Source organism: Odocoileus virginianus, chromosome 27, assembly GCF_023699985.2.
Source record: "Odocoileus virginianus isolate 20LAN1187 ecotype Illinois chromosome 27, Ovbor_1.2, whole genome shotgun sequence".
Classification (NCBI taxonomy): domain Eukaryota; kingdom Metazoa; phylum Chordata; class Mammalia; order Artiodactyla; family Cervidae; genus Odocoileus; species Odocoileus virginianus.
In genome coordinates this window covers 38,678,650-38,704,271 of record NC_069700.1, presented here as the reverse complement: position 1 = coordinate 38,704,271, position 25,622 = coordinate 38,678,650, and the positions used below count along the sequence as shown (strand labels likewise).

Genomic DNA, 25,622 nt, shown 5'->3' with positions numbered 1-25,622 from the left:
GCCTAACTTTCTACCTAACAGATTCAAATCATTTGGCAAAGATTCCTTACTCTGCCTCCGCAGTTTCTTCATCTTCAAAATGAAGATGATAATAGAACCTGCCCCACAGGTTGTTATAAAATGTAATGTGTTAATGTTAATAAAATTCTTAGAACAGTTTTATTTAAATTTGTTTCATGATGTCATCTGTTTTGTCTCAATTAAGATCAGAAAAGAAGTAGTTTACAGTGAATTAAATGTAGTGCTCTGTAAAAAAGAGTTTTGGCTGATTTTAAATTCATATGTACACTCTAGCTATTGGAAATCCAGTTTGTAGGTAATTTTCTGCCCTTACACTTTGAAGGTGGAGACTTGTTCATAGCAGACTATACTATAGCCAGCTGAAGTTTAGACATAAAAAGCGATTTAATTTATGGAACAAAATACGATCTTAAAAATGCAGTCATCTTCCTTATTTAGGGAAAGGTTAATTAATTTCTCCAGGAGTGAACCTCTTTTAGGACCAGTGAAAGTTGCTCAGCCATGCCCAGCTCTTTGCGATCCCATGGACTACACTATACAGTCCATGGAATTCTCCAGGCCAGAATACTGGAGTGGGTAGTCTTTCACTTCTCCAGGGATCTTCCCAACCTAGGGATCGAACCCAGGTCTCTCACATTGAAGGCGGATTCTTTACCAGCTGAGCCACAAGGGAAGCCCTTAGGACCAAGATAATGATATTTAAATAAAACAAAAGTTCATGAGTCATGGGAGATGGGGTTGGTGTAACTAGGCAGCCTGAGAGCACCGTTCTTTTCAAGTTCATGGGATGAAGATGCCTCCAGGTATAGCTTACATTTTCCTTTTTGCTGGGGTAGGTATCTAAGGTGGAGGTGGGGTTGAGCTTCTTGCTGTCCTAAACTACCTGCTACTCCTCTAGGAAAAATAAACCAGAGATTATTTTGGAGGATAAAGGCAAAGAACTGTGGGTTTCTTTATCATGAGCTTTCTCTCAGACTTGGAACCTGTCTGATGCTGGTAACTTAAGTGTCCAACAGCCTCGGTTCCCCAAAATCACTCCTCAATGATCAGAATTGCCTTCTTTCTTCCTTAATCCTGAACTTTCCTCTAGTTTAGGACCCCAATGTCATAAATTTCCAGCAAGGTTGGAATTTCAATTAATCTCCTGAAGATATTCTTGTATCTTAATGCAATTAACAAACTTTGTGAGTTGTTTTTATAGCATACATCTTTTATCTTCTTTAATGGCATTTTAGCAGTGAAATATCACTGAATGTATGTAAAAATATTATTGTAGGTTTGTGAGACACCTGGAACACTGTATTTGGCAGTGGATATTTTGTAACCTGTCCTATGCATGCTAAATTGCTTCAGTCGTGTCTCTCTGCGACCGTATGGAGCGTCACCTGCCAGTCTTCTCTGTCCAATATTATCTGAGTTAACTGAGATTTAAGAAACCTACCAATGCTGAGAAACTTAATTCTACCAGATGATATGTCATTACTAAACATGTGCCCTTTCATTAGGTTGCTCTTTAAGAAAGACTTTGGTACCCAGCGTGAGCCAAGCTGGGATGCAGGACTCTTCACTGCAGTGCCTGCACCTGGACTGGTCTCCTTGAGTAAAAAACTACAAAGAAACTTATAAGGGACTAAAAATATCTATGTGTATGCCAGTTGGGGCAAAATACAGACAACAAGATACAAAAAGATCAAAAACTCAACTGCCACTTCTAAAGAGCCTGGAGCAAAAATAGGGTGTTGAGAGCAAAATCCCGCACATTTCCCCTGCACACAGCACCACCTAAGCCATCCCTCTGGCCTGACCCCTGGACCCACTCTTACCCTCAGCTCATATAAGGAGCCAGCTCACTGCCACCCTCCCCTCAGCAGCAAGCAAGGGCATCTATTGCTTTTGCTCCCTGCTGCTGCACCAGGGCCCCCAGCAAAGCCTTGTCTGACCTCTGATCAATTTCTACTGATCAGAGAAGGCCAAGACCCCTAGTGGATAACAAGCACAGACTGTATCAAGCAATACAGCATTTTATAAAGCCAGATTATGTAATGATATGCCTGACACTTCCTGTCCTGAGTTCAACACTCCTCCATATTCCCAAGAGGAAAAATTCTCTGACCTCTTTTGGTAGGAAGGTTGCTGAAGGCGGAATCGTGTTCCCCTCTCAATCACGGAGCCTAAGAACAGGCGGAGGGCTTGGGAGACTGGATGCTGCTGAACCACCGGTGGGGGCGGGGGGCGATGGGGGAGGTTGCGCTCAGTAACCACGAAGAACTAATGAAAGTGCATTAAAAAAAAAAAAAAAATAGAGCACTGCATTTGCTAAAAGGAGGGAAAAACTCTCCTGGGAAGACATTTTAGAAATAATCTTCCTTGTGAAAATGAATTTGTTTTATTTCCTTGACCTCTAAAATTTCATAAACACAGTCCCGCTGTGCCGGCAGCTCCCTCGGCCGCCTTCCGATTTTCCTCCCTTGGCTGTGCTAAATCTCCCCGCTGACCTCACCTGGAACTCTGGAGCGTTCTATCACAGAGTCCTAATTCTTGTATGAAGCCTCCTCTGTTCCGGTACTGGATACACACACTAGTAATAACTTTACAACCAGCCCTTTAAAAAACATTTTTGGATAACCTTTCCATTTAGGAGCCAGGAATTTGTATAAAACCGCAGAGGTTATATTGCTTTTGAACTAAAGGCTGTTGGTTTGTGGAATTTCCTTTAACTAGAAACACGTATGAGTCTGTGGTTTTAGTGTTTTCCCAGTTTTATAACATCCTGCTTGTTTGTTTTCCAAAGTGAAAGAATTCACCATTAATTTCCATACTTAATAAAGGACTAACATTTTACTTCCTTTTCTGTTTGTTGATTCCAGTTGAAAGAGACAAAGATTTTTCGCACCAGCGAAGGCATTACAAAGAATTCCGGTTCGATCTCACGCAGATTCCTCATGGAGAAGCAGTGACGGCAGCAGAATTCCGGATATACAAGGATCGGAGCAACGGCCGGTTTGAAAACGAAACCATTAAGATTAGCATATATCAGATCATCAAGGAATATGCAAATAGGTATCAGTATTTCATCTGACTTATTATCCTAGCAGATGCACGTTACACCGTAGTAAAATCCGTTGATAACCCGTGTAATGTATTGAATCATGCTTGTTTGCATGTGATGGCACCAAGGCATGTATAGACACGTGGAAGCCACTTGTAACTGAACGTGCCTCGTATATTTCACAGCTTTTTCGTACTCCCGACGCCGATCTGTGCTCGATGGTCTTATGCTCCCCTGTATGTGTTCTCCAGGCCTGTAGCCTCGTTTCCTAAATGAGAAAACTTCCATTTTAATTCTGGCCATATGGAATTTACGATTAACATTATTTAAATCACTTGTTTTTTAAGTTAGAGTGATTTTATTTTTTCCTGGTGTTAAGTGTAAACTGTGTATACTTCTTATGCGGGTTTTGTATTTGCAGTAAATTCTGACAGCTCATCTGTTTGTCTTCTGTCTATAAAATGCTTAATTCAAAATGGTACAAAAATGGACAGAGAATCTGTCATTCTAAATGTATGAAAACCTCAGCTGATAGTTACTGCAAATGAGCTATCAAATATAAGAACTGGTGGAATTTAGTGGTATTTCCAGACCTTCCACCAATGTAGAAATTGCTTGAATAAAACCTTTGACAACCGATAAGCACTTTTGTTGGATTGCTCTTACATTTTTTTTTTAAATTCTCATTGAGATATTATATTGAGGTGAAATTTGTTTTCCATTCATTAATCTAGATTTCCACTTTGATGAAATACTATGTCCTTCTTTGACAAGACAAACATTTAGAGACAGCTATCATGAACCTGCTGAGGCCTCTTTCTCCTCATTGAATATTTCTAGCTCCTGACATTTGCATTTATTTATTTATTTATTTTGGTGTTAAAGTGGACACGATTTTCCAGTGAGTGTTCCATAGAAACTAGCTCCTTATAATACTCAGTGAAAGAAGAGAATAAAATCCTTCTGGGGTCAAATGCATTTCAAAAGTCTCCTTGTCAGACTGTTTTAGGTGCTTCACCATTCATATCAGAATAGTATAGTCTTGTCAGCAAAGAAACCTGTCAATTTAGTTTTACCTAGTCTTCTTCAAAAAACTACAGAATCTTTTTCTTTGGTTATCAATAATATCCTATGAAACACTGGTTCAACAGGACACACCTTGATGGAAGCTTTTCCCCGTTCAATGTTATTTTCAGAGCAGTGATTTCAAAGCAGAAATATCGCTGCTCTTTTCTCAGCTGTAACACATACTAGCTATTTGTCTACGGGTGAGTTTTTTTGTTTGTTTTAAATCTCAGTCTGGTGGTTCCATTTATAAAAAGATACGAATTATTTTCTCACTACTTTATTTTTTTAAATACTAAATAATGGTGGTGTCTTTTAAAATTAAATGACTAGAATTGAAAGTAATGATCCAAATACTATTTAATTATATTGCCATAGTTAATAAATCCTTCATTTATATTTCTTTTTTACTATGTCTGTTTTGACATTTGGGCTTGTGACATCCTGAAACAAGGGATAGTGTCTTAAGTAATTTTTTATTTTTAGAATCAGAACTATGAATTTGTTTGATATGATTTACAACTTTGAAATTATCATTAGCCATGAATGGGGTACTCCTTCCATGGACATATCCTAAAATGCTTGAATTATCTTACTTTTTGACTATTTGCAATTTATTTTTAGGTATGTTAAATCTGTACTTGATTATTCAACATGCCAAGTATTTTTTACAGGAACTGTTTGTACACCAGGCCCCTATTAATTTGCTTGAATCTAAATATAGACATTTACATTGACCACAATTAATGGTCCTAACTTTTATTTAGGTCCATTGTTCTATCTGCTCAGGATACTAGCTATGCTTTGAGCTTGTTTTCACTCTATGTTGTAAGTATGTTACTACAGATAAATAATTTAAGACATAATAACAATGATGAGAATAAAGGACTAATACACTTGTAATTAGAAAATGCTAATATTTATAATTATTTATTAATTATTCATTGATATATATTTATAGGTTTATTTATGAATGAACATATGCTGAGTTTTGTTAATAATACATTTTGAAATATTTATGAGTATTGATACTTAATCAGATATAATAGTTTTGGAAAATTTCATTTCTCTCCAAAAATGGAACATTTGTCTATTTGGAAACTTTGGTATTTCTCTAATTATAACTAATTTTAAATATGTTGCTCTCAGTGTTTCTACCACTTTGTCTGACTGCTTTATCACTATTCTTGGGTATAATTTGGTTAAGTCTTTAATTATTTTAATATGTGTTTAAATCTACTGTAAGATCCAGAATTTCACTGATATTTTTCCTAACTCTTTGAAAATAATTTCTAAAATCTAAACTACATGTATCTCTTTGATTGGTGTTTTCTTTTTTTTTTAAATTTTATTTATTTATTTATTTTTTTTTCATTTATTTTTATTAGTTGGGGGCTAATTACTTCACAACATTTCAGTGGGTTTTGTCATACATCGACATGAATCAGCCATGGAGTTACATGTATTTCCCCATCCCGATCCCCCCTCCCACCTCCCTCTCCACCCGATTCCTCTGGGTCTTCCCCGTGCACCAGGCCTGAGCACTTGTCTCATGTATCCCACCTGAGCTGGTGATCTGTTTCACTATAGATAATATACATGCTGTTCTTTCGAAACATCCCACCCTCGCCTTCTCCCACAGAGTCCAAAAGTCTGTTCTGTACATCTGTGTCTCTTTTTCTGTTTTGCATATAGGGTTATCATTACCATCTTTCTAAATTCCATATATATGTGTTAGTATGCTGTAATGTTCTTTATCTTTCTGGCTTACTTCACTCTGTATAATGGGCTCCAGTTTCATCCATCTCATTAGAACTGATTCAAATGAATTCTTTTTAACGGCTAAAGCAATTAGAGAAGGAAGAAATGAAGAACCCCAGGGTTAGTAGAAGGAAAGAAATCTTAAAAATTAGGGCAGAAATAAATGCAAAAGAAACTAAAGAGACCATAGCAAAAATCAACAAAGCTAAAAGCTGTTTTTTTGAAAAAATAAACAAAATTGACAAACCATTAGCAAGACTCATTAAGAAACAAAGAGAGAAGAACCAAATTAACAAAATTAGAAATGAAAATGGAGATATCACAACAGACAACACTGAAATACAAAGGATCATAAGAGACTACTACCAGCAGCTCTATGCCAATAAAATGGACAACTTGGATGAAATGGACAAATTCTTAGAAAAGTATAACTTTCCAAAACTGAACCAGGAAGAAATAGAAGATCTTAACAGAGCCATCACAAGCAAGGAAATCGAAACTGTAATCAGAAATCTTCCAGCAAACAAAAGCCCAGGACCAGATGGCTTCACAGCTGAATTCTACCAAAAATTTAGAGAAGAGCTAACACCTATCTTACTCAAACTCTTCCAGAAAATTGCAGAAGAAGGTAAACTTCCAAACTCATTCTATGGGGTCACCATCACCCTTATTGATTGGTGTTTTCTCACTCTACCATTCCAGACTCTAGAATTGCATAGCCTGGATAGGATTCTATTCAATTTAATGAATATTATTTTGAAATATTTAATTCAGTGAATTCAATTGAATATTAATTCAGTTCTAGCAAGTTCACATTTTTGAATATTTACTATTAAGTACTGTTGCTACGTTGTGATTTTCTCCTGTTCAGTTCAGTTCAATTCAATTGCTCAGTTGTGTCCGACTCTTTGTGACCCCATGGACTGCAGCATGCCAGGCTTCCATGTCCATCACCAACTCCTAGAGCTTGCTCAAACTCATGTCCATCGAGTTGGTGATGCCATCCAACCATCTCATTCTGTCTTCTCCCCCTGCCTTCAATCTTTCCCGGCATCAGGGTCTTTTCCAATGAGTTAGCTCTTCACATCAGGTGGCCAAAGTATCAGAGTTTCAGCTTCAGCATCAGTCCTTCCAATGAACACCCAGGACTGATCTCCTTTGGGATGGACTGGTTGGATCTCCTTGCAGTCCAAGGGACTTTGAAGAGTCTTCTCCAACACCACAGTTCAAAAGCATAAATTCTTCGGTGCTCAGCTTTCTTTATGGTCCAAATTTCACATCCATACATGACCAGTAGAAAAATCATAGACTTGACTAGACAGAATCTTTGTTGATGAAGTAATGTCTCTGCTTTTTAATAGGCTCTCTAGGTTTGTCATAGCTTTTCTTCCAAGGAGCAAGCATCATTTAATTTCATGGCTGCAGTCACCATCTGCAGTGATTTTTGGAGCCCAAGAAAATAGTCTGTCACTGTTTCCATTGTTTCCCCATCTATTTGCCATGAAGTGATGGGACTGGGTGCTGTGGTCTTAGTTTTTTGAATGTTGAGTTTTAAGCCAGCCTTTTCACTCTCTTTCACATTCATCAAGAGGCTCTTTAGTTCCTCTTCTCTTTCTGCCGTAAGGGTGATGTCATCTGCATATCTGAAGTTATTGATATTTCTCCTGGTAATCTTGATTCCAACTTGTGCTTCATCCAGCCTGGCATTTCACATGAGGTACTCTGCATATAAATTAAATAAGCAAGGTGACAGTACACAGCCTTGATATACTCCTTTCCCAGTTTGGAACCAGTCTGTTGTTCCATGTCCAGTTCTAATTGTTGCTTCTTGACCTGCATACAGATTTCTTAGGAGGCAGATCAAGTGGTCTGGTATTCCCATCTCTTTAGGAATTTTCCAGTTTGTTGTGATCCACACGGTCAAAGGCTTTGGCATAGTCAATAAAGCAAAAGCAGATGATTTTCTGAAACTCTCCTGCTTTTTTGATGGTCCAGCAGATGTTGACCATTTGATCTCTGGTTCCTCTGCCTTTTCCTAATCCATCTTGAACATCTGGAAGTTCTCGGTTTTCTACTGTAAGCTTATGCTATACTTATTGTCTTCTGTGTATTTGCTAATGTGTATGGAATTTGTTCCCTATTATTTGTTTAAATCTTTGAAACATGCAAATGTATACATGCTTGCCTGGCACTTCAATTTTATGGATCATTGTCCAGGTTGGAGAATCTCTTGCAAAATGCCTTCCTTATGTATGAAAAAAGCATTCATCCACTGCCAGTGGTTCATTAATCCACAGTGTGAATGTGTGCTAAGTCTCTTCAATTTTGTCCAACTCTGTGCAACCCTGTGGACTGTAGCCCGCCAGGCTCCTCTGTCCATGGGATTCTCCAGCCAAGATTATAATACTGCAGTGGGTTGGCATGCCCTTCTCCAGGGGATCTTCTGGACCCTGGGATGGAACCAGTGTCTCTTATGTCTCCTGCGTTGGCAGGAGTGTTCTTTACCTCTCCCACCACCTGGGGAGCCCTACTCACAGTGTAATAAAATGCAATCCTATGCTGTGTCATTGTCTGTAAATCTAGGACCTCCTTTTTGGACTCCAGTTTCTCTGCTAAGGAAAGATATTTAAGGGACAGAAGCTGTAGAAAGGGCATATACACCTCAGAGTGTATTTCACATTTCTATATAGGATTTCAGAACCATTGTAGACAATGGTAGTGTATAGTAATAAGAGCACAGACTTCAGAATTCCCATATAGAGAAAGTACATCTTGAAGTTCCAGTTTATAAATCTAACCAGAAATAAAAGCAAAAATAAGCATTTCAGAACAATAAAAATATTTCAGATGGTGTGGGAAGGACTAGTGCTTATTACAGTGCTAAGACCAGAGTTGATACTTAATAAATACATCAACAGCTTTCTCGGAGCATCTATTTTACTAGGATTTAGGGAGTTGTATACAAAAGGTAACAAAAAGTAGGTGGTTACTATAATAACAGTAGCTACCATTTGCTATTATTATGTCAACATAAAGTAAGCAAAATGATGCTAGTTGACTTTCCTTAATAAAAAATCACCTGATCTTTGATTCATATGAAAGGAATTGGTACATTCTTAAGTCTAATAATGAAATGAACACCATCCAGCTTATGAGCGGTTGAAGCTATTTGTGAGCTTGTTCTTGAAAACCCAAGTTTTAAATAAATAATCAAATTGTCCTGTAAAATACAGTCAAAGAGAATGGGAGACTGCTTATCCATGAATTTATTTTACAGAAATATCATAGATGTAGAAAATTAGACAAAGATTCACATATAAATGTTTATCACAGTATTACTGGTTACCATTGCATAAGTTGAGAATATTTGAATTTTAGAGAAGAGAAAAAGTTGTACTTTGTTTCCTGAAATATTGACATGCTACACTTTATACAGCAAAAAGAAATAGTGTTTTTTAAAGATATTTTATTTAATAGTAACACTGGAAAGTGCTTAGGCTGTAATGTTAATTAAATAAAAGTATGAAAAATCTTATTTATGCATTATACATATAGTTATATTAGTTAGAATGAATTCATGTGCAAAATGAAGGAAGCAGCAAGTCTTCATTAACAGCTTGGTGGTAATCTTAAATTTTAATTCAGTCCCCTTTATGTACTTTTTATAGTGAAAATTATTTTTATAATCAGAAACAAGCATAAGAATTGTTGGGTGAAAGAAGATAATGAAACAGCTTTACATGTTTCTTTACAAAATAATAATCCAACATTTCAGGTAGACAGAGGCAAAAAGCTGAACTAAATTGAACAAAACACCTGGATTAAAAAAAAAAGTTGCTCTTATTTTTCTCTGGCTATGAGAGGCATAGGATGAACACAGTTTATTTCTTTCCATTTTTTTATGCAAAATGTTCTTGACAATTAAAAACCTTGTCTGTAATTCTCTGAAAGTGAGGAAGAATGGATTAAAAATACTTCATTTATTTATCAGGTGATTACTGTTAAAATGCAAAGAATTTCAATTTGAAAAACTAATTTTAATACTGAATTGCTGTTATTTGTGGATTATTAATTTTTTGTGGCTTCTTATATTTCTCAACAACTGAAATGGAGATAGAAAAAGGAACTAGTATTTTTGGACACTTTCAAGTCTTGGTCACCTCTTCAAACTTTCATCATCAATCATGTGGGTTTTATGTATGTACTTTGTTGTTGTTCAGTTGCTCAGTCATGCCCGCCTCTTTGCGATCCCATGGACTGCAGCACGCCAGGCTCCCCTGTCCTTCATCATCTCCCAGAGCTTGCTCAAGCTCATGTCCATAGAGTCGGTGATGCCATCCAACCATCTCATTCTCTGTCTTCTCCCCCAGCCTTCAGTCTTTCCCAGCATGAGGGTCTTTTCCAATGAGTCAGTTCTTCGCATCAGGTGGCCAAAGTATTGGAGCTTCACCTTCAACATCAGTCCTTCCAATGAATATTCAGGACTGATTTCCTTTAGGATTAACTGGTTGGATCTCCTTGCAGTCCAAGGGACTGTCAAGAGTCTTCTCCAATACCACAGTTCAAAAGCATCAATTCTTCAGCGCTCGGCTTTCTTTATGGTCCAACTCTCACATCCGTACATGACCACTGGAAAAACCATAGCTTGGACTATATGAACTTTTGTTGGCAAAGCAATGTCTCTGCTTTTTAATATGCTGTCTAGGTTGGTCATAACTGCACTTCCAAGGAGCAAGTGTCTTTTAATTTTGTGGCTGCAGTCACCATCTGCAGTGATGTTGGAGCCCAAGAAAATAAAGTAGGCCAATGTTACCATTGTTTCCCCATCTATTTCCCACGAAGTGATGGGACTGGATACCATGATCTTAGTTTTCTGAATGTTGAGTTTTAAGCCAGATTTTCACTCTCCCCTTTCACTTTCATCAAGAGGCTCTTTAGTTCCTCTTTGCTTTCTGCCATAAGGGTGGTGTCCTCTGCATATCTGAGGTTATTGATATTTCTCACGGCAATCTTGTTACCAGCTTGTGCTTCATCCAGCCTTGCATTTGTCGTGTTGTACCCAGTATATAATTTAAATAAGCAGGGTGACAGTATATAGCCTTGATGTACTCTTTTAGTGTTTTTTAAAATATTTTATTTAAATACAGTTGATTTACAACGTTGTGTTAGTTTCAGGTGAACTGCAAAGTGATTCAGTTATACATTTGTACATGCATATATGTTGTTGTTTAGGCGCAAAGTCATGTCTGACTCTTTTGTGATTCCATAGACTGTCGCCTGCCAGGGTCCTCTCTGTCCATGGAATTTCCCAGTTAAGAATACTGGAGTGGATTGCCATTTCCTTCTTCGGGGGATTTGTCCAACCCGGGGATCAAACCTGTGTCTCCTACACTGGCAGGCAGATTCTTACCTCTGAGCCACCAGGGAAGCCTACCATCTACATTTTCACCTATTACTGGTTATTAAAATATATTAACTGTAGCACAGTTCCTTGTGCCATGCAGTAGGTAGGTCCTTGTAGGCTATATGTTTCATATATAGTATAAGATGTGATAGTGTTTTGAATTCAACCAAGAAGCCATTGAAAAGTCAATGCAGACTGTACTCTTTAAGGCAGTGTATTTGACATTGCAAACACGCATGTGTGTGTGTGTGTGTGTGTGTGTGTGTGTGTGTGTGTGTGCTAAGTTGCTTCAGTCGTGACTGACTCTGTGACCCTATCCTATAGACTGTAGCCTGCCAAGCTCCTTTATCCACGGGATTCTACAGGCAAGAATGCTGGGATGGGTTGCCATGCCCTTCTCCAAGGAATCTTCCCTCCAAGAATCAAACCCACATCTCTTACGTCTCTTACATTGGCAGGCAAATTCTTTACCAATAGCGCCACCTGGGAAGACCATATATGTGTGTGCATATATATAATTTCTCATATTTAAAGCTTACTTCCCTTAAGGTATCGTCTAGGAGTGCCAGGGTGGGGGTCCTTGCAGTAATATAGGTTTTTGCTTTATAGATATATTTTATGTTCAAGACACTGTCTGATCTACTAACCCTCTACTCTATAAATACTTTGATAGTGTTATGTAATCAAATATGAAAGAGACAGACACATGATGTCATCTCTTTTCACACTTATTTATCTTAGCAAGACCCAAAACTCTTAAAATTATAGATTTTATTCCTATCATCTCCCACCTCCTTCATTTATTCATACTCCTATTTAAATGTGTGCCATTTAAAAGAGTGTTCTGATATTTATCCAAATCTTTATTTTTCTTGGTAAAAATTTAACATGCTTTGCATCATTTCACTTATTTAATCTTTTCGTGTGAGGCAGACAGCCTCATATTCTGTATAGAAAGCATCACTTTTCAGTCACACCTCATATATCTGGCATTATTGGGAAATGAGGTTTCCACATGATTGAATTTTCCAGATAATACATCTGAGTTGACCATGCTTTTGCTGAGCACCTTGCACATGGCCAGCACAGGGCACCCAAGGCAAGTAAGTAAGATCCTCACAGCTCATAGCCTGAGGCTGGGGTTGAGGTGGGCTTGCAACACACAGGCTTTAATAACTGTAAAACAATGTGCTAAGCAGTATGATGTAAGTATGTACTACGCGTTGTGGAAATACAAATGAGGGTAATTAATTCTTCATGTGGGAGGGTGAAGAACCTTGGGGAAAGCCACTGGGAGGCATTTACCCTTAAGTTGGGCCTTTGAAAATGAGTAAGAGCTTTTTTTTTTAATGTCTAAGTATATTTTTCTGATTCTTTATTGAAGTATAGCTGATTTATAATGTAGTGTGAATTTCTACTGTGCAGTAAAGTGACTCAGTTATGTGTGAATATATATATAATATATATATATATGTAATTTTCCATATCTTCTTTCATGATGGTTTATCATGGGGTGTTAAATTTAGTTTTCTGTGCTAGACTGGAGGACCTTGTTGTTTATCCATCCTATATATAATAGTTTGCATCTGCTAATCCCAAACTCCACTCCGTCCTTGCCCCCAAAGTCTCCTCAACCTTGGTGACTGCAGATCTGTTCTCTATGACTGTGAGTCTGTTTCTGTTTCATAGATAGGTTCATCTGTGTCATATTCTAGTTTCTGCACATAATTGGTATCAGGTGGATTTGTCTTTCTCTTTCTGGCTTACTTCACTTCATATGATATTCACTAGATCCATTGCTGTTGCTGCTCGTGGCAGAATTTGTTCTTTTTTACGGTTGAGTAGTATTCCATTGTATCTAGGTACCTCATCTTCTTTATCCATCCCCTCATCGATGGACGTGCAGATTGTTTCCATGTTTTGGCTATTGTGAATAGTGCTGCTATGAACATACAGGCACATGCATCATTTTGAATTATAATTTTTTTCTGGATATAGGCCCAGGAGTGGGATTGCTGGATCATAAGGTAAATCTATTTTTAGCTTTTTGAGAAACCTCCATGCTGTTTTCCACAATGGCTTTACCAACTTAGATCCTCACCAACAGTGTAGGAGAACTTTCTATAATGAGAGAGAGTGGAGTGGTGGTTGGGAGAGAGATGAGAGAGATCCTAAGAGAAATATTCCTAAGCACTGACATGTCTAAGTATAAAGAATTGAATAATTAAATGGTAAGAATAATGCCACTAGTCCTACTACTAAGTAAAGCGGTCAGCACTCATCCACTTAAGGGGTACTCACCGTGTGTGTAGCATTGCTCTAAGTGCTTTCCTTGGTTAGTGTTTTTCACAAATATATACATTTATATATTACCCAGAGAAAATGTGCTGTGTAGAATTCAACCCCTTCCTAATGTTCTGCTGTGAATATAAATGCCTGGGCCCCGTTGCGAAAACATTTTAAGCTGGCCTGCTGGCTGTCATTCGCCACCTTCCCTACTTGGATATATTTAGTTGAGCTGTCATCATTCCAATCCACAGGCAGTTTCACATTGACATCATCTCCCCCTCCTGCTCCTCTAGGATTTGTGACTCTTCTGTGGACGTACTTCAGGATGCACGCTGGCAGTAACATCCGGGGGATTTCACGGCTCTTGAGAGCAGTGGAAATAATGCTCAGATGGGCGGTGCCCTTGGCTCTGAGAACATGGGACAGCACCCAAGCATGACTTGGGTTCCTGCGCTTGCAGAGATCAGGCTCTCGCTCCATTCTCCACTGAGGGTATTCACCCCCAGGAGACATTTAGCCATGTCTGGAGGCATTTTGGGTTTTCACTGTTGGCGAGGGTGGAGGACTACTGACATCCGGCGGTAGTAATGCTGGGGTGATGAAAGATGCTGCTAAAACTTCTGCCATAAACAGGGCACCCCCACCCAACAGAGAATGATCTGGTCAAAATTGTCCATAATGCTGAGGTCGAGAAATGCTGCTCTAGCTATAGATTTATGTTGTAAAGCTAAAAATGGGCATAATTCATGCCCTAAAAAGTCATTTTTTCCTTGACTATTTCATATCCACTGGGGTCATAAGAGTCATAGCATAGAAGAATTCTCAGGAACTTGAACTGGGTATATCATTCATTCATTACAGAACTTAAAAGTAGTTGGTTTGTGTCTGTAATACTCTCACTTCTTTGTTTCTTGTTGAGTGACGGACTCTCTCATGCTGTGCGTGTGTGTGTGTGTGTGTATTCAGTAGCCCATGTATAGATCGCTCTGCAAGGGAAAAATATGAAATGGTGTAGTGCCAGGAAACCTGCTAATATTATCAGTATCTTGGCAATTTAAAAAAATCTGCAAAGAGAAAAGTGGTTGAATTTTCATAGTGGGAATTCAGCTTGTTTTCCATTTTTGCCGTTCAAGTCCATGTTATATTACTATTTTACCAGTTTGCATCTATACCTTTTAAATGGAAACACAACATTGAATTAGATAATCTGAAAATGGGTGTTCTGTGAGATTTACAGAAACTTATTATTTCTTATTTGTTTTGGGAGAAAAAACAATTACCATCTGAAAATACCAAAGTCAAATTCTAACACTTTTAAAGTTGCTCATGATAGAAACTATTGATATTATAAACTCCAGAGAATAACATTTGCATCCATTGTTAATATGTCCCATGTTTGAACTGCATGTCACATTCCTCAGATGGTATGTATTTATGGTCGGATACCCAGAAAAAGATGTATTCTTTCTTCTTAGGTGATCATCATTACATTTCTACTAGCCATGGTAAGCTATTCAGAGACAAAGGAGATGAAAGGAGTTGAAAAAGTTATAATGGAGAAAGTTTGGGAAAAGTGGAGATATCACTTCTTGCCTCATGGAAATAGAGTATTTTAACTTTTGCCTGGAAATTTATCTCTATATCTTCCAGACAGTTTCCCAAAACTTTTCTTGACTAGATTTAGAGCTTTTTGGTTAGACAGTAGAATGTTTATGCTCATCTTCTGTCACTCTCTCTCTCTCTATATATACATATATATATATATATATATATATATTTGTGTGTATCCATATATATACATATATATATATACACACATGTGTACATATGATTGAAAGTGTAACAGTATGAAGACTATTTCTCTTTCACCATCTCATTGTTGATTATATAAATAACTTTACTTCCTTTTGATGTTTTCAACTTCGTTTTTTCCTCTTGTGGCAAAAGATTCAACTATAATTTTCCAGATTATATTACATTTGGTCTTCACCACTCTTTTAAGGCAGGGATTTTCATACTCTTTTTATGCATGGGGAAACTGAGGCTGAGGAATTCCTTAATTGTTCAAGCTCTGTCTACTCCCTAAATCCTTATTTACCTAATTATAATACATTGATATTTATATAAACTGGTAAAAATTATTTTAGCTCTTCTAATGTCATAGTCTTAGATGTGCATGCATGCTCAGTCGTATCCAACCCTTTGTGACCCCATGGACTGTAGCCCGCCAGCTTCTCTTGTCCATGGAGTTTTCTAGGCAAGAATACTAGAGTACGTGACCATTTCCTACTCCAGGGGATCTTCCTGACACAGGGATCAAACCTATGTCTCCTGTGTCTCCTGTATTGGCAGGCAGATTCTTTACCATTAGCACCACCTGGGAAGCCCAATGTCACAGTGTTAGATATGTAAGACTATTTTCAGGTGTGTGGTTTTAGGATGATGATAACTCAACTTTTACTGAATTTGGCTCCTGCTTGTTGTCCTTAGTGAAGTTCCTACCCTTTTGGTACTTTGAGACTCCCAAGGCAAAAACCTTTCCTCTGTACAAAAACCTTTCCTCTGTCAGTAAAATAAAGTGTATTCTTCTAAAGTAGTATATACAAGCCCACCAATTTCCCATGAAAAGGCATGTTTAAACTCTGATCATGAGTGAAGTAAGATATGCTCACATGTATTTGTACCAACCTCTCTAACTGTATCTACACATCTACATATTATGTTTCACCTGTGAGTAATTATATTTAATATATCTATATGTTTCCTATCTAAAGTATCTATTTGTGCTGCAAATGCTTTATCTGTTCAGAGTGACTCTATTTAACAACTACAGGATAGCTTCATTTAGCTGTATGAGGAATTTGTATGCTAATCTATATCATACTCAATACAAAGGTTCAAATGCTACCTGAAAATGAAAAATACAAATTTTAGTCATTATGAGTTATCTTGGTCAATGTAAATTGATTTCCATGCATTAGTTTTTTTTTTTAAACATTTCAGTGTTGATAATTGCTGTAATGTCAGTAAACTGAATGCTCACATCTAGGATTATTCTCACCTTTAAAAAAATTTTTAAAGTATTATTATGGGTTAAACTCTGCTCCCCTCTCTCCCCCATCTGTATGTTGGAAGTTCTAGCCTCTAGTACCTCTGAATGTCACATTGCTTGGAAACAGTCTTTAAAGAGATAAATATTCTTTAAAGAGGTAATTTCAAAGTAGTCTTTAAAGAGATAATTCAAAATATTCTGCTATTTTCGTGGAGATAAGTGCTATTTTTTAGTGAAGTAATTTTATACTTCTAAAGAAATCACATCTCAATTTCTATAGAATGGATAGGAATTTATTTTTAAGATGCTGTTATAAACTTGTTGCATGACTGAAAATTATGTAATTATTAACATTGTGCTTATTAAAAATAGACTTGATTCTCCTAAAGCATATTCTCTTGTCTGTAGTTAATTCAGGAGAGTTCTTTATACAAAAAGAAAGAGGGGAAATTTAAAAATAGAAGTTAAAAGTCAAAAATAAAATGGCTTTACTCAAGAATAGGAAACCATGAAGCTTATGAAGCTAACTGAATGTTTATAACGTTTAAGAGGTGAACTAGAAATATATGGATTTTCCAAACCATACTATTTGCCTAGGTTTACCTTCCAATGACTTGCGATTTGCATCACAGAAATTCAAGTATTTAGGTTTTGCTAGGATCTGTTGGTGGGCGCTTTTTCTAAGTATTTCCATTAAAACTGAAACTGTTTTCCTCATAGACTTGCTTAAAAGTTTGAGACTTGAATGTTAACAGTTTGGGAATTCTTTCTTTCAGGAAAAGTAGCACAATTAAAAAATAATAAATAACTACCTAAAGATAGGGCTTCCCTTGTGGCTCAGCTGGTAAAGAATCCGCCTGCAATTCAGGAGACCTGAGTTTGATCCCTGGGTTGGGAAGATCCCCTGGAGAAGGGAAAGGCTACCCACTCCAGTATTCTGGCCTGGAGAATTCCATGGATTGTGTAGTCCATGGCGTCTCCAAAAGTTGGACATGATGAGCGACTTTCACTTTCACTTAACTTTCACCTTCACTTCACTTTCACCTAAAAATATTTGTTAACTAGTTGAAATTGCTCTCAGAACTTACCTCTTTGTTCTGTTTTGTTATTCAAATATTTATTTATAGCATGTCAAGGATTGGTAATACTTTGCAGGATTTATTAGAACACCCTTATCATATTTCAAATGAAATCAGACTAGCATTTTCGAAAGGTGAATCCTTCTCTCAAGAAGTTAACAATGTGATTAAGTTAATTCCAAGATAAGAGTCTTAAAGATAGTTTTCTTTTTTTTTCTTTTATTTTTTTCCATTTATTTTTATTAGTTGGAGGCTAATTACTTCACAACATTGCAGTGGGTTTTGTCATACATTGACATGAATCAGCCATGGAGTTACATGTATTCCCCATCCTGATCCCCCCTCCTACCTCCCTCTCCACCTGATTCCTCTGGGTCTTCCCAGTGCACCAGGCCCGAGCACTTGTCTCATGTATCCCACCTGGGCTGGTGATCTGTTTCACTACAGATAATATACATGCTGTTCTTTCGAAACATCCCACCCTCACCTTCTCCCACAGAGTCCAAAAGTCTGTTCTGTACATCTGTGTCTCTTTTTCTGTTTTGCATATAGGGTTATCGTTACCATCTTTCTAAATTCCATATATATGTGTCAGTATGCTGTAATGTTCTTTATCTTTCTGGCATACTTCACTCTGGATAATGGGCTCCAGTTTCATCCATCTCATTAGAACTGATTCAAATGTATTCTTTTTAATGGCTGAGTAATATTCCATGGTGTATATGTACCACAGCTTCCTTATCCATTCGTCTGCTGATGGGCATCTAGGTTGCTTCCATGTCCTGGCTATTATAAACAGTGCTGTGATGAACATTGGGGTGCACGTGTCTCTTTCAGATCTGGTTTCCTCAGTGTGTATGCCCAGAAGTGGGATTGCTGGGTCATATGGCAGTTCTATTTCCAGTTTTTTAAGAAATCTCCACACTGTTTTCCATAGTAACTGTACTAGTTTGCATTCCCACCAACAGTGTAAGAGGGTTCCCTTTTCTCCACACCCTCTCCAGCATTTATTGCTTGTAGACTTCGGATAGCAGCCATCCTGACTGGTGTGTAATGGTACCTCGTTGTGGTTTTGATTTGCATTTCTCTGATAATGAGTGATGTTGAGCATCTTTTCATGTATTTGTTAGCCATCTGTATGCCTTCTTTGGAGAAATGTCTGTTTAGTTCTTTGGTCCATTTTTTGATTGGGTCATTTATTTTTCTGGAATTGAGCTTCAGGAGTTGCTTGTATATTTTTGAGATTAATCCTTTGTCTGTTGCTTCATTTGCTATTATTTTCTCCCAATCTGAGGGCTGTCTTTTCACCTTGCTTCTAGTTTCCTTTGTTGTGCAAAAGCTTTTAAGTTTCATTATGTCCCATTTGTTTATTTTTGCTTTTATTTCCAATATTCTGGCATGTGGGTCATAGAGGATCCTGCTGTGATTTATGTCGGAGATGCAAAAATCCTTAACAAAATTCTAGTAAACAGAATCCAACAACATATTAAAAAAATCATACACCATGACCAAGTGGGCTTTATCCCAGGAATGCAAGGATTCTTTAATATCTGCAAATCAATCAATGTAATACACCACATTAACAAATTGAAAGATAAAAACCATATGATTATCTCAATAGATGCAGAAAAAGCCTTTGACAAAATTCAACACTCATTTATGATTAAAACTCTCCAGAAAGCAGGAATAGAAGGAACATACCTCAACATAATAAAAGCTATATATGACAAACCCACAGCAAGCATCACCCTCAATGGTGAAAAATTGAAAGCATTTCCCCTGAAATCAGGAACAAGACAAGGGTGCCCTCTCACCACTACTATTCAACATAGTGTTGGAAGTGTTGGCCACAGCAATCAGAACAGAAAAAGAAGTAAAAGGAATCCAGATAGGAAAAGAAGAAGATAGTTCTAAAATATATCAAAATTTTAAGGATAATCAGTATTTTCTTAGATTCTATTTGGTAGGTTTTTCAAGTTATGAGAGGCAGGGAGAATTTTACTTTTGTTCAGTTACAGTGTGAATATAATGGATCCTTAAAATTCAACTGGTAACAAATTAATCTTTTCATTGCATTGTATTATATGCTTGTTGTATACCTGAAGTAACTCCAACTGAGTCCTGTATTGGATGTGATAAAGTGTCTATAACCCTTCTTTGCTAAGAAAATTGTGAAGAAGAATGAAAGCTGCATATTTTGGTATATGGTAGCTGGTCAATTTAATTGATTGTAACATTAATACCTTTATTTTAACTTCTCTAGGTTAATGGAAGAATCGTTTAAATCAAGTTTAAGTAAAGAAATGGAGTTATAGCCTCTAAAATGTTGACTGAGATTCTTTACTTCTTTTGTGGTTCAGTTTTTAATGATCACTGATGACTTTTTTCTAAGGAAATAATCAATGTGCATGATTTTATTAAAATTAATTGTTTAAATTTTGTAAGCCATCTTTGAAGTGACTTCTAAGATACAGCAGAGAAGGCAGTGGCACCCCACTCCAGTACTCTTGCCTGGAAAATCCCATGGATGTAGGAGCCTGGTAGGCTGCAGTCCATGGTCGCTAAGAGTCGGACACAACTGAGCGACTGAACTGAACTGATCACGGCATCTGGTCTCATCACTTCATGGGCAATAGATGGGGAAACAGTGGAAATAGTGTCAGACTTTATTTTGGGGGGGCTCCAAAATCACTGCAGATGGTGATTGCAGCCATGAAATTAAAAGACACTTACTCCTTGGAAGGAAAGTTATGACCAACCTAGATAGCATATTAAAAAGCAGAGACATTACTTTGCCAACAAAGGTCCGTCTAGTCAAGGCTATGGTTTTTCCAGTGGTCATGTATGGATGTGAGAGTTGGACTGTGAAGAAAGCTGAGTGCCAAAGAATTGATGCTTTTGAACTGTGGTATTAGAGAAGACTCTTGAGAGTCCCTTGGACTGCAAGGAGATCCAACCAGTCCATCCTAAAGGAGATGAGTCCTGGGTGTTCATTGGAAGGACTGATGTTGAAGCTGAAACTCCAGTGTTTTGGCCACCTGCTGCGAAGAGTTGACTCATTGGAAAAGACCCTGATGCTGGGAGGGATTGGGGGCAGGAGGAGAAGGGGACGACAGAGGATGAGATGGCTGGATGGCATCACTGACTCGATGGGCATGGGTTTGGGTAGACTCTGGGAGTTGGTGATGGACAGGGAAGCCTGGTGTGCTGCGATTCATGGGGTCGCAAAGAGTCAGACACAACTGAGCAACTGAACTGAACTGAACTGAATTGATTCATAAAATAATTATATAACAAAAACAGAAAATGAAATAAAAATGGAAAAAAGTATAATAAAGTGGAAACAAAAGGAAAATGATCTCTGAAAGAGAAAATTATCTCTAAAAGACTTACATCACAGACTGCCTGTCCTCCATCTCCATGGAGAATCCACAGCCATCCAGACTGGAACAGCCACTTTCACTTCCTCTGTATTCAGTTCAACAGTTGCTTATGAACTTGCCAGTGTACTGTTTCTTGCAGGTAGTGGTTTGGGGAAATACTGATTATCAGGGACTAAATCAAGACCACTAAGCCAGTTTGTAAAGGAAACTTGACAGTGAAGAGCCGGAAAATGGAAATTACTTTCAGATATTCCTAATCTGCACCAGATTTGGGATGGGATTCTAGCAATAAAACGTTCTGTGTCTTATTACTCATCATTTGACTCATTTGTTCCCCTTGTTCCTTAATCAACTCTTGTTATTTTAAGAGTGGTTTTGTAGTGTTTTCACTTAAATATAGGGAATGATAATTTTCATTCAAACCTGTAACTATTTTTGTTGTTGTTTTCTTTCTCCTTAGGGATGCAGATCTATTCTTGTTAGACACAAGGAAGACCCAAGCTCTCGATGTGGGTTGGCTTGTCTTTGATATTACTGTGACCAGCAATCATTGGGTGATTAATCCACAGAACAATTTGGGCTTACAGCTTTGTGCAGAAACAGGAGATGGTAAGCACTGAATTTTGTACATTTTGTGGTACTGGTTTGGACACATTGAGAGTCACAGCTTTTTGTGGGATTTAACCAGTGTGTTTTTTATACACACAATGTGCAAAGTGGTGCATTCTATAAGACAAAGCAATATATTGATGAGTTAATTGATTTATAAACAACATGCATTTATTGTCAGGTTCTGCAGTGGCTGTGGGAGGTAAAACTCAAGCCCTATTCCTGCTCTTGGGGTTTTTAGTCTTGTGTTGAAGGCCTGTATGTATATGAGCAGCACAAGTGTAATATAGCAATACTGAAAGAAAGTGACGTGTGAAGTGCTGTGGATCTATGTCTTGACTGTGGTGGTGGTTACACAGCGGTGTAATTTGTAAAAACGTGTAGAACTGTACACTAAAGAAGAATGAATATTACCATAGTCAAAGAATATCTCAAAACTTAACTTAAAAAAGAAATATATATCAAAGCAGGTGATAGGGAAACAGACAAATGACCTACCATAATACAGAGGAGGATGAGGATGGAACAAAAGACTCACGAGAATGTGCAGAAGATGTTGTTGAGTTAGATCTTAGCATACTGTAATATTTGGTCAAGAGACAACAACTCCAGGATCACTTCTGGGAGAGATTTGTTGACTTTAAAAAAAGAAAAGCACAACCTAAAAGTTGAGAGTTATGTTTTACTTGGTGGACAAAACTGAGGACTTAGGCCTGGGATGCAGCCTCTTATATGACTAAGTTCAGTTCAGTTCAGTTGCTCGGTCATGTCCAATTCTTTGTGAACCCATGGACTGTGTAGCATGCCAGGCCTCCCTATCCATCACCAACTCCTGGAGTTTACTCAGACTCATGTCCATTGAGTCAATGGTGCCATCCAACCATTTCATACTTATATGACTAAGGGACTGCTCTAAAGAGGTAAGCAGGGAGCCAGGATATGCAGAGATTTTTTGCAACAAAGACCAGGTAGTTGGAACATCAAGGGATTACTGTTAATTAAAGAAAGCCAGACTTCTCAAGTTAGGGAACTTAGTGCTTTTCTATGTATGGGAAGATGCAAGAGTCTGGACTCATTGAAATCATTCCTCTAATATCCACCTCAGCTATCCGGGGTGGGGAGGCCAGTATCCTGTACTTTCTCATCTGGAGTCTCCTCCGGTGCACTGCTGTGGGGGTGGGGTGGCTGTGGCGGCTGATAGTTTGGTAGGGAAGCATCCTGTTTTCACCTTGAGTTCCCTCGGGGCTGATTGGGACGGCTGTAATGGGATGGCTTGATGCTGCAATGACCTTCGTTTACTGATATGGCAGGTGGCATTTTTAGTACACAGGTCTATAGGGAATCTTTTCTGAGAAGCTTCAGAAGTTATTTTTATGCTCAGAAGTACTCATTGAATAAGGATGTGCTATGTGCTTGGCTTAATGCTGGAAATAAAATGGTGAACAAGTTCAGAGGTGGCTTCCTGAGGTTTGTAGCTGAATGAGGCATAAGTAGTCAGCATGTAATATTATTGAGTGCGTGTTGCTACACGCTGAGTGTCAAACAATGAGCAAATTCTAGCTACAATCATAACGTTCAGGAAAATATGATTGGCGAAGAATTGGAAGGCAGGCATTTTGGGCAAACAAAAGAGAGGTCACAAAGACTATGATGAGAAGGATTTTGGCCCGTTTGATCAAGAGGTCAGGGAGCGCAAGGCCTTGTTCACCTTTGATCACTCAGAGTCCAAAGTTTTAAATTCAAATCTAGACTTTCAGGTCATTTAAAATTATATTTGTCACAACAGGAGGATAAAACATCCTTTAATGATTTGTTACTTTGATCAATACTTTCAAAATATTCAGAAGTCTACCAAGTTGGCCTTAGTTAATCTTTTGCTCCACACCTGAATACAGTAAGATCATGGATGCAGAGGGTGGTTTTAAAAGTGATGATTTATTAGAGAATGTGCCATATTTTAGTTTACTATCTTTAGTTTTTTGCAGGATCCAGCAATAGAAACATCAGCCCTAGAATCCATCTCCTTCATTTGTCCTTGCTATATTACACTAAAGCCTTGCTTAATAGACTACTGAGTTAAGTAAAAGTTAGGTCTGCCCTGGGTCTTTTTCAAGGAGGATCATTAGTGATGCAATTTGACTTCATGGTAGCATTGTTTTACCTACAACCAGATTTGTAGCCTGAGAATCAGACCATGCCCAGTGCTGTTACTCCAAAGATTGTGTGTGTGGAGTGAGGTTGACATACACAAATCAAATATATTCCAGAGTTTGTCTACTGAAGGTTTCACGTGCCTTCGGGAAGGCTCTTACTGAAAGTGTTACAGAGAAGTTTGAGACATCTGCTCCCAACCCCTCTCAATCCAGACTTTTCCATAGATTTTAATTACAATGCTGACGTTTTAAATTTTCATAAGCAATTAAAATATTTTGAATTATAGGATATCTTCCATTATGACGTTGAGACTATCATTAAAGATTTTCAGAGTTCAATCATTGTAAATGTAGACAGAAAAGCATACATCTAAATAATCTCCCTTAGATTTTTACAGTATTCAACTACTGTACATTTATGGTAAGAAATGTGACAGGGAAATGTGCCCGGAGGGGCTGAGCCAGGGGTCTCTTCTCTGGTATGTGGTCCAAATAAGAAAAATTAAATTAGTGGTATGTGCTTCCCCCGGTCTTTTCCTTGGAGATATGCTGAAATGTCTAACTAAACAAAACTCAGGAGATCTGTGAAATATGACCCCTGTTTCTTTTTAACTTCTTCACCCTTCCCTCCCAACTAGAAAATTCTGAAATTTCTCCTCTATTTTTTTTTACTTCTTCTCTTATGTTGGTGCTCTTTCTTTATACTCTAAACTGTTTAGTTCTATCTTGTTCCCAATTCATCCTTTCCTTTGAGAAGTACTTTATATTTTGTTTATCCTTTTCCTTTGATTGATTTCTCTTATATTTTAGGAGTAATTTTACTTTAAATGACTCATGTTATTTATGGGTCTTTTTTGGAGCCTGAAATAAACTAACATTTAACTTCTTTCAAAGGTTTCCAAATTCTTTATTTAAAAGTTAGGCTTGAGATACACAGCATTTTGTTGCTTTTCTTTGATTTTTTTTAATATTGCCTGATACAAAAATGTTAAAAGAATTATATATGCTAGGCAACCTGGCCTTTTATATTTAAGCAATAATTAAATTTTAAACACTTAACAGATTTTAACCAGCTTTAGAGCATATGTGGCCCTGGGAAAGCAAGTGACTCTCTGGGGTCACCTTAGTTTTATTAACTACAACCTCATGGAAACTAGGCTTGTGGCATGCTTCTATAAACATAGATAACAAGATGCCCCAACTTATTACTGCTTCCTCATCACTACTGCTGATGTTCTCAATGTTCTATTGAAATATTGCTTCAAACAGATTAGACAGACATCTTTTATTTGCTATAATGTATTCTGAATATCTTTACTTCTCAGCAAAGTAGTTGGAAATCATAAAAAATTAAGCTCAGGAAAGTCAGCTTTCAAATTCTTTTGTTGACTATTATTCATTTATTGATTTGTTCGACACAGAATCTTCAAGTACCTATCCATGCAAGATAAACTGTTGGCAACTTCCTGGCAGTCCTGTGGTTAAAGCTACAAACTTCCAATGCAGGGGCCAAGGGTTTGATCCCTGCTTGGGGAACTAAGATCCCACATGCCAAAAAGTAAAAATAAATAACGGCAAAGTGTTAAGGAGACTATGAACTGGGAGACAGACATTTGTAGTTACTTTAGAAGGAATAAAGTGCCTTAAATCCTAAAAGTAGTAATACAATCAAGACACTGCAGGGAAATGTGAGAGAGCTGGTTAGTCCAAATGGAGCCAAAAGCGCCATGGACCCGGTGACTTTGGGGCTCGGTCAC

General features: G+C 37.6%; 1 protein-coding gene across 1 annotated transcript in view; it reads left to right on the top strand.

Annotated features, from left to right (window-relative positions):
• BMP5 (bone morphogenetic protein 5) overlaps positions 1–25,622 on the top strand; it is a 138,947-nt gene that overhangs the window by 71,732 nt on the left and 41,593 nt on the right. Inside the window, exons 2-3 of the mRNA XM_020879742.2 lie at positions 2,889–3,081; positions 21,564–21,712. Coding sequence (XP_020735401.1) covers positions 2,889–3,081; positions 21,564–21,712 — 342 coding nt within the window. The remainder of the gene's footprint in view (positions 1–2,888; positions 3,082–21,563; positions 21,713–25,622) is intronic.